The sequence below is a fragment of the Heterodontus francisci genome, chromosome 9, assembly GCF_036365525.1.
Source record: "Heterodontus francisci isolate sHetFra1 chromosome 9, sHetFra1.hap1, whole genome shotgun sequence".
NCBI lineage: Eukaryota > Metazoa > Chordata > Chondrichthyes > Heterodontiformes > Heterodontidae > Heterodontus > Heterodontus francisci.
In genome coordinates, this window is record NC_090379.1 from 109,645,469 (window position 1) to 109,655,779 (window position 10,311).

At 44.9% G+C, this 10,311-nt stretch overlaps 1 protein-coding gene across 1 annotated transcript; it reads right to left on the bottom strand.

The window, feature by feature from the left end:
• Nucleotides 1-1,594: 1,594 nt before the first annotated feature.
• On the bottom strand, nt 1,595-9,707 carry LOC137373373 (probable G-protein coupled receptor 139). Its single transcript, XM_068038192.1, has 2 exons — nt 9,635-9,707; nt 1,595-2,496 (listed from the first exon to the last, which is right to left on the bottom strand). Exons 1-2 carry the CDS (start codon nt 9,705-9,707, stop codon nt 1,595-1,597), a joined length of 975 nt encoding a protein of 324 aa, XP_067894293.1.
• Nucleotides 9,708-10,311: the final 604 nt, after the last annotated feature.

The following is a 10,311-nucleotide window of genomic DNA, read 5'->3' on the forward strand; positions in this document are numbered from 1 at the left end:
AAACATAAACAATTTTGAAGCAGCATGACAGTGTAGACACTGAGAGGGTATCTCCCCTGGCTGGGGAATCTAGAACATGGGGGCACTGTCTCAGGATAAGGGGAAGATCATTTAGGACTGAGATGAGGAGACATTACATCACTGAAAGGGTTGTGATTCTTTGGAATTATCTACCCCAGAGCTTTGTGGATGCTCCATCATTGAATATACTTAAGGCTGAGACAGACAAATGTTTGGTCACTCGGGGAATCAATGGATATGGGGAGTGGGCAAGAAAGTGGAGTTGAGGCCAAAGTGCAGCCATGATCGTATTGAATGGTGGAACACGCTCGACAGGCTGCATGGTTTACTCCTGCTCCTATTTCTTGTATTCTTCTGTTCTTGTGAAAGGTCGAGAACCTGAAACGATAGCTCTGTTTCTATTTCCACGGATGCTGCCTGACCTATTTTCAGCATTGTTTGCTTTCATTTTGGAAGATTACAATTACATTTTGGGCATCAGCAATGTTTTCACTTGCTTCCTTTAAATCCCTGGGATGAAAACCATCTGGTCCTGGGAATTTCTCACTCTTTTGTGCCATTATTTTCTTCATTATTGTTAATTTTCTTACATTAATTTTGGTGAGTCCCCATCCCTGATTCAATATTAGTTTCCTTAAGATGTCCAGCATGCTATCTTCTTCCTCCACTGTAAACACTGATGAAAGTAATTATTTAACATGGCCACCATTTCCTTATTTTCATTTGTAATTTAATCATCATCAGTTTTTAAGGAGCCAACATTGCTCTAAAATGACTGTCTTCTTCCAAATATAAATATAAAAGCTTTTTGTGTTGATTTTGCTATCCTTTGCAAGATTCTTTTCCTATTCACTTTTGTAACTTTTACTGTCAACTTTTGGAATACTGAAAGGGAAGGGAAAGAGAGGATGTGTTTGGTAGTGGCATCACACTTCAGGTAGAAGAAATTGCAAAGAACGTCCATTGAACATGGAAGCTGGTGGGTGGAAGGTGTTATCGTCAGAACTGAGGCGATGGATACAGAGAAACTGGGAGAATGTAATTGAGTCCTTACAGGAAGCGGGAAGGAAGCATGGTAATCAAGGTAGCTATGGGAGTCAGTGGGTTTCAAGTAGATATTTGTTGACAGAAATGAAGATCGAGATGTTGAGAACGAGAAGGGGAGAGTTGGTGATGGACCTTATTGAACTGAGGGGAAGGATTGACTTTTGATGCAAAGCTGATGTAACTAGAATATTTTAAATTGATGGAGAGGGTTGAATGAGCCATGGATATAGGCTGGAGGAGATTGGACAGGGAGAGGTTAAATATTGTCAATATGGAAAGAAATAAGTTCTGTGTGACAAGAACAGTATCAAAGATGGGTCTACCAGGGCAGTCCTGTTTATGGGCCTTGGAAAGGAAAGCGGTTGAGAACCAAGAGCCTGGAGACAGTAAGGGGAAGATCTCCCGAGGTAACAAAATAGATACAGCGATCTGTTGCAGAATTGTGTCAAGAGTGAATTGATGAAGAAGCACTGTAACCAGAATCAGTGATAGAAAGGTAGCTCTGATTTTAGGCGATCTGCTTTAATCATTTAACGAATTTAACGATTGCAGTGAATGGATATTTAACTGCATTCTTCAGCTGCTCTCTGAACTTAGTCTGGGCCACTGCATAAATACAGGTGTTGGTGCAGGTGCTCAAAAGCTGCAGCATGTAACCAGATTGTTCAGTGATATATGCAGGATCATGGGGATGTCTGTAATTTTTTATGTTTGAAAATCGCATATAAAAGAAAAATGCAACATTTGTCATCCATAACAGTATAAAACTGCCAGATATAGTGAACATTAAAATGATGGATTTCCTTCGGTTCTCCATCTCTGGGTCAGTGTGATTCTCACTCTTGCTGTGATCCAGTAGTTTCCTACGGACTCTACTGGCCACTAAAATGTGTCTGACAGTCAGAGCATTGAGCAGTAAAATCAGAACGAATGGAAGGAAAGGGGTTAAAATAATACTGAGGCTCTCAAATGCTACCCAGGTAGTTTCAGTGTAATAGCTCAGTGATTCAATTCCTCCCCAGGGTACATTGTCAATTACATATTCAGGTTCATAAACAAAGTACCATGGAATATTTTTCAAGCAGAACAACACACTCACTGTCACAATAACCACAACCACTGTTTTCTCTGTGCAATATTTTGTTTTCTGCTTTGGGCAACAAATTGCAATAAATCGATCAAAAGTGAAAGTGACAGTGAACCAGACAGAAATGTCTGTGGCTGCGTAAAGCAGGACATGTATGAGAGAACGTGCAGGAGTGGTATCCAGGTAAGTTCCTGGGAAATGAAAATGAATAACTGTAAACAGTATCACATCAGTGAAAACGACCAGTAGATCTGCCACTGCCATGGCCACCAGGTAGTGGGTGATACATTTGGAGAGTCCGCACTTTCCTCGTGACAGGATCAGAATGGCCACTGAGTTAACTGAAAAAAATAGAACAAAGGACAAGGGAATTACAAACAGTCATCTCAGAGAACATGGGATGTCCATAGAAACATGGGCACTTTAGAAGAGGAATTGGCCTTTCAGCCCATCGAACTTTTTCTGCCATTCGATTAGATCATGTCTGATCTGTATCTTAACATCATTTAATCTGCCTTGGTTCCATAACTTTCAATACACTTGCCTAACAAAAGTCTATCAATCTCATTTTTGAAATTTTGAAAAAACCGAGCTCGAACAGCTTGTTGGGAGAGAGTTTTCCCGATTTCCAGGACACTTGGAGTGAGAAAGTTCTTCCTGGCATCATCCTTGAATTTCTTTCTTTTGGGCCTCCTTATCTCGAGAGACAATGGATACGCGCCTGGAGGTGGTCAGTGGTTTGTGAAGCAGCGCCTGGAGTGGCTATAAAGGCCAATTCTGGAGTGACAGGCTCTTCCACAGGTGCTGCAGAGAAATTTGTTTGTTGGGGCTGTTGCACAGTTGGCTCTCCCCTTGCGCCTCTGTCTTTTTTCCTGCCAACTACTAAGTCTCTTCGACTCGCCACAATTTAGCCCTGTCTTTATGGCTGCCCGCCAGCTCTGGCGAATGCTGGCAACTGACTCCCACGACTTGTGATCAATGTCACACGATTTCATGTCGCGTTTGCAGACGTCTTTATAGCGGAGACATGGACGGCCGGTGGGTCTGATACCAGTGGCGAGCTCGCTGTACAATGTGTCTTTGGGGATCCTGCCATCTTCCATGCGGCTCACATGGCCAAGCCATCTCAAGCGCCGCTGACTCAGTAGTGTGTATAAGCTGGGGGTGTTGGCCGCTTCAAGGACTTCTGTGTTGGAGATATAGTCCTGCCACCTGATGCCAAGTATTCTCCGAAGGCAGCGAAGATGGAATGAATTGAGACGTCGCTCTTGGCTGGCATACGTTGTCCAGGCCTCGCTGCCGTAGAGCAAGGTACTGAGGACACAGGCCTGATACACTCGGACTTTTGTGTTCCGTGTCAGTGCGCCATTTTCCCACACTCTCTTGGCCAGTCTGGACATAGCAGTGGAAGCCTTACCCATGCGCTTGTTGATTTCTGCATCTAGAGACAGGTTACTGGTGATAGTTGAGCCTAGGTAGGTGAACTCTTGAACCACTTCCAGAGCGTGGTCGCCAATATTGATGGATGGAGCATTTCTGACATCCTGCCCCATGATGTTCGTTTTCTTGAGGCTGATGGTTAGGCCAAATTCATTGCAGGCAGACGCAAACCTGTCGATGAGACTCTGCAGGCATTCTTCAGTGTGAGATGTTAAAGCAGCATCGTCAGCAAAGAGGAGTTCTCTGATGAGGACTTTCCGTACTTTGGACTTCGCTCTTAGACGGGCAAGGTTGAACAACCTGCCCCCTGATCTTGTGTGGAGGAAAATTCCTTCTTCAGAGGATTTGAACGCATGTGAAAGCAGCAGGGAGAAGAAAATCCCAAAAAGTGTGGGTGCGAGAACACAGCCCTGTTTCACACCACTCAGGATAGGAAAGGGCTCTGATGAGGAGCCACCATGTTGAATTGTGCCTTTCATATTGTCATGGAATGAGGTGATGATACTTAGTAGCTTTGGTGGACATCCAATCTTTTCTAGTAGTCTGAAGAGACCACGTCTGCTGACGAGGTCAAAGGCTTTGGTGAGATCAATGAAAGCAATGTAGAGGGGCATCTGTTGTTCACGGCATTTCTCCTGTATCTGACGAAGGGAGAACAGCATGTCAATAGTCGATCTCTCTGCACGAAAGCCACACTGTGCCTCAGGGTAGACGCGCTCGGCCAGCTTCTGGAGCCTGTTCAGAGCGACTCGAGCAAAGACTTTCCCCACTATGCTGAGCAGGGAGATTCCACGGTAGTTGTTGCAGTCACCGCGGTCACCTTTGTTTTTATAGAGGGTGATGATGTTGGCATCGCGCATGTCCTGGGGTACTGCTCCCTCGTCCCAGCACAGGCATAGCAGTTCATGTAGTGCTGAGAGTATAGCAGGCTTGGCACTCTTGATTATTTCAGGGGTAATGCTGTCCTTCCCAGGGGCTTTTCCGCTGGCTAGGGAATCAATGGCATCACTGAGTTCCGATTTGGTTGGCTGTATGTCCAGCTCATCCATGACTGGTAGAGGCTGGGCTGCATTGAGGGCAGTCTCAGTGACAGCATTCTCCCTGGAGTACAGTTCTAGGTAGTGCTCAACCCAGCGGTCCATCTGTTTGCGTTGGTCAGTGATTATGTCCCCCGATTTAGATTTGAGGGGGGTGATCTTCTTGATGGTTGGCCCAAGAGCTCTCTTCATGCCATCATACATTCCTCTGATGTTTCCGGTGTCTGAGACCAGCTGAATATGACTGCATAGGTGTTGCCAGTAGTCGTTTGCGCAACGCCTAGCTGTTCTTTGTGCAGTACTTCTGGCTGCTTTAAGTGCTGCGGATGTTAAATCGCTGGGGGCTTTCTTGTAGTTCAACAGTGCAATGCGCTTAGCGGCTATGACAGGTTCCAGCTCTTCATTATGAGATTGAAACCAGTCTGCATTTCTCTTCGCACTTTTGCCGTAGGTGGTCAAAGCTGACTCATAGATGGCGTCTCTGATGTGGGCCCACTTGGTCTCAGCATCCCCTGTGGGAGTGTTTTGAAGGGCTGTTACAAGTGAATTTAGAAATTTTTGTAACAGCTGTGGGTGAGAAATTCTGCTCGTGTTGATGCGCGGGTGGCCCTTCTGCTTGGAATGATGCAACTTCTTTGGTCTGAGTCTAACCTTGCTGCACACCAGGGAGTGGTCGGTGTCGCAGTCCGCACTGTGGAAGCTGCGTGTGATTTGAACACTGTTTAAGGCGGCTCGCCTTGTGACAATGAGGTCTAGCTGGTGCCAACGACGTGATCTTGGGTGCCTCCATGAAACCTGGTGACAGGGTTTAGTGTGAAAGAACGAGTTGGTGATGCAGAGGTTATGATAGGTACACAACTCAAGCAGTCTCTGCCCGTTCTCATTCATCCTTCCAACGCCATAGCGCCCAAGGCAGGAGGGCCATGAGTCATGGTCGGCCCCAACCCTGGCATTAAAGTCCCCCAGCAGGAATAGGTGTTCGGTGTTGGGGATGCTGCTAATGATGTTATGGAGTTGTTCATAGAACTGGTCTTTAGCTTCAGGTGCGGAGCAGAGTGTTGGAGCATAGATGCTGAGTAGGTGTACTGGACCAGAGGTGGTGAGCAGTCGGATGGACAGTATGCGTTCCGAGCCATTTGAGGGAGGCTCTATCATGCTGAGCAAGGAGTTTCTGATGGCGAAGCCCACTCCATGCTGTCTTGGTTCTTCAGGATCCCTGCCCTGCCAGAAGAAGGTGTAGTCTTGCTCTGCTAGAGAGCCACTCGCGGGGAGGCGAGTCTCCTGAAGTGCTGCAATGTCACCATTGAATCTACTGAGCTCGTTGTTAATGATGGCGGTCTTCCGAGAATCGTTGATTTGTGTAAGGTCTTCCGACAGGCCAGGACACATAGTTCTGACGTTCCAGCTTGCAAAGCGAAGGGCTGGTACCTTCTTTCCTTTTTTCATGTTGTTTGGTGCGGTGTATCAGTCCACCTTTCGGGCAATGACCCTGAGCTCCAAGCACCCATTGAAGCAGGCAGACTGTGGCGGGACAGAACCTTATTGACCGGGGGCTGCCCGGTTTGAGGCGGGCGGTAGCTGTCCAGTGAGGTGCAATGACCTCTCCCACCGACAAAGGCAACCCGTGGCGCCCAGTTTCTACGCCAATTTATCTGGACTTATAACCCGTAACTGCTGCCTTCCGTGTTGTTTTAGTCGCTGTGAGGCAACTATGGAGTGACCTCTCCATGGCGCATGCCTGGGCAAATTTATGGGGGTTGAGAGTTGCCCAGTCGTCAAAACCCCCCTCTCGGCCTTTCTGGTGGGGTCCAAAGGAGTGCAGGACACGACGTTTGGCACCAGTATGGCTGCAGGAACTGCCGGAAACATGCCAAAGGTGACACATGACCGCCTACGGGGTTCCGCTCCGGATTTTCTGTTAGGGTTTACTCCCTTAGCCTTGGTCTCTCCCGAGACGCCCACAAGGCAGTGGGGTTGTTGGGGCCCCTACACAGGTGTAGGATGGTGCCGGTGGGAGGAGGGGATGCAAGGGGGAGGGGTAGAGGGAGGGGGTGGGGGGGGGGTGCAGGGGAAGGGGGTGCGGGGTGAAGATGGTGCGAGGGGGGGCGGGCTGGGACGGGGTTGTGAGGGGGTGAGCTGAGAGGGTGGAGCAGGGAAGGGGACGGGGGTGGGGGGGGTGGAAGGGGGGTAAAGGGGGGGGGGAGGGGGGTGGAATCTGGTGCAGGTAATAAGCCATTTCCTCAGTGCCCACCATCGACGTCCGGAAAGCTCATCCACGTCCTTCGGGAGGTGAAGCATCATTTGGCAGACTTAGAGGTGATTACATTTGCTAAGGGTTTTTTTTTTGCAGTGGTTTAAATAAAGGCATGCAGCATTGCCGACAGTGCGCTGCAGATGCTCTCCGAGCCATCTCCCGCGGGCGCTTTGAAGTTGCGGCCGGGGGGGCCGTTCGTGGATGTTTTGGGTGTTCGGGGCACCTTTTCACAGGACTTCTCTCGGGTCCCGCAGCTCCTTCTTCACCTCAATGGACTTACCGCATGCCGTGGCTGCAGACACTCTGGACTGTGAAGACAGATCCTTGAATAGCCTAGCACTAATTATAATGATGTGTCTCCCTGTTCTGGACTCCCTCACCAAAGGGAATTGTTTCTCTCTTGTCCCAATCAAGTCATTTACTCATCTTAAGCATTTCAATTGGTGAGGCCACAATTTGAGTACTGTGTGCAGTTCTGGTCACCTTATTACAGAAAATATGGGATTGCACTAGAGAGGTTGCAGAGGAATTTACAAGGATTTTGCTGGGACTGGAAAAAATGTAGTAATGAGGGAAGATTGGATAGGCCAGGGTGCTCTGATTGAAATGTACAAAATAGTGAAGGGCCTGGAGAGAGTGGATGTGAAGGGCCTGTATACCTTATCAGAGTGGTCAGTAAGTAGGGTGCGTAGATTTAAACTGACTGGTAGAAAGAGTAGAGGGGAGATGAACTTTGTTTTTTCACCGAGAGCGTGGTGGGGCTCTGGAACTGACTGGCTGAAAGGTTAGTAGAGGCAGAAACCCTTAATTCATTGAAAAGGTGTCTGGATATGCACCTCAAGTGCCATAACTTGCAGGGCTATGGAATAATGCTGGAAGGTGGGATTAGACTAGATGGATCGTTTTTTGGCTGGCACAGACATGATGGGCCAAGTGCTCTTTACTGTGCTGTAAACATTCTATAATTCTATGATTTTCTATGATTCTAGTTGACCCTTTAATCTTCCATATTTAAACAAATACAAGCCTTGTCTATGTAACCAGTGTTCATAGTTCAACACTTTCAGCAATGGTATCAGTCTTGTGATTCTGCACTGAACCTGCTCCAAGGCCAATACATCCTTCCTGAGGTGAGGAGCCCAGAACTGAATGAAGTTACTCCGAATGGGGTCTAACCAGACCTTCATACAGCATCACTTAATTTCCAGAGCTTTGTATTCCAGCCAACTTTTAGATAAATGATAACATTCCATTAGACATTTTAATGATATTTTTGTGTGTCCACAAACTTTTACTGATTTTTTTTTATGTGGACCCCAAATCTCTCTGTTCCAATTTAATAATATTTTGATCTATCTTTCTTAGGTCTGAATTAGATGACCTCACACTTTCCCATGTTAAATTCCAGCTGGCATAATGTTGCTCTCTCAGTTAATCAATTAATGTCCCTTTGCAATTTCCTGCTCCCATATAACTTAGTGTCATCAGCAAACTTAGATATGTGGCTCTCTATTCCATCATCCAGGTTATTAATAGATACAGTGAAAAGCTGAGACTCCATTATGTACCACAGTAGTTATCTTCTCAAAAAGTTCAACAATTTCAGGCATGATTATCCATTTGCAAATCTTGTTCCAGATAAGGATCCCAGTGAGCAATGGAGTTACACATAGTGATCTAAGAGGCAGGAAATTACAGCCAGTGATAGCAGGGAGCAAGGCAGTTATAGCTAGGGATTTAGGAGACAATGGGACTTAGATCGAAAATGGAATCCAAAAGACAGCATAGGTTTGAGAAGAATGCGATGGAATTTTTAAAAAAGACTTGCGTTTATATAGCACCGTTCACAACTTCAGGGAGTTCCAAAGTGCTTTACAGCCACCAAAGTACTTTTTCTTTTGAAGTGTTGTCATTATTATAATGTAGGAAATGTAGCAGCCAATTTGCACACAACAAGCTCCCACAAACAGCAATGTGATGATGATCATGAATGCTTCACGATATCAAGGCAATTGAATCACTTATAACTGTGTCAGCACTTTGTTCTGAAGATGTATTTCTAAAATCAATAATTATTTTGGAAATTAGTGAAGAAACAATAGCATGAGTTCGAACAAATAGCAGCGAGCAAGAGTTAGGGGAAAGAGCGGACGAAGGCACAATGTTTACTAATGAAGGTGATTTTGAGAATTAATTCATATTTTGCTGTTGTAACAGAGGTGACAGTGTGTGAGGGGAGCAGGAAGATGAGACGATGGAAGAAAGGGCTGGTGGTTGAAGAACTCTGGTTTTAAAATTGGACAGGTCCTGATGCTGAAGAGATGCAGCCCTGGTGGTTCAGTTATTTTTTAGGATAGGGCCAGTCTACATACTCAAAATATGACCCAGTAAGGGTCAAGGGGAATATATCTAGTTAAAAGTCATGGGTATGGTGCCACTCACTGAACACAAACCGATCATTTCTGGACACACTTCATGCCAGCATTTATTATTGAATTTTCCAATATAAACATTTATAATGGCATTTCGCAATGGAAACCGTTACCTTTTATGGTTTGTTGATGAATCAACTGAATCACTCAAAATACTGTTTTGGAAAAAGTCTGGCATTTATCTCCATAACTAAAATCTGTAATCACCAACATAAGGTTTTAAACAGAATTTTAAAAAGCAAAAAAAAATCAAATAACATGGTTAAATTTACATTTCAAAAGTGATTTGCTTACATTAAATGGTTAATTGACTTACCAAGAATTCCAACAACTGCAAGAATAGCGTAGTAAATGTCTTCTATCTGATGGAATAATGTTAGTTCACGCATTTTCTCTGAGATGTGATGGTTTCTTTTAGTGCCAGAGGCAATATCTCTGTCTGATTACTTGAAATATTCAGAGAAAACTTGTATTTATACCGGAGCGAAGTCTCCAGTGAGATATTAGTTACATCATCATTCATATTAATTCAAGTTAATTGAACAAACAATTTGAGACAATCATGTGAAATCTCAGATACTCATCATGGAATAAAATATAATTAACTGGAGCTTAAACGGCCTTAAACCAAGATATTTCACATAAAATATAGTTGAATGTGATGATGTTCAAGGAGTATTATTGATCTATTGCAATGAACTGTTCTATGGACCATGTCCTTTCAATTTCACATTAAATGTCTGTAATGTTTAGACTTTTTAAAATGTATTTGCCTTGTGGATTTGGCACATGAAGAGTTAAAACAAAGTATTGTCTGTGCTTTGCAAATCGAGGAGCTTTGGTATTAAAAATATAAACTTCTTGCAAACCACATTTTCTATTGTAATCAGTCATCATAAATAACCTATACATTGCAGATGGTGATTCCAGTGGATACCTGTGTGTTGGATCAACAGCTTGCATTTCTACACCACCTATAACATAGACCAATGT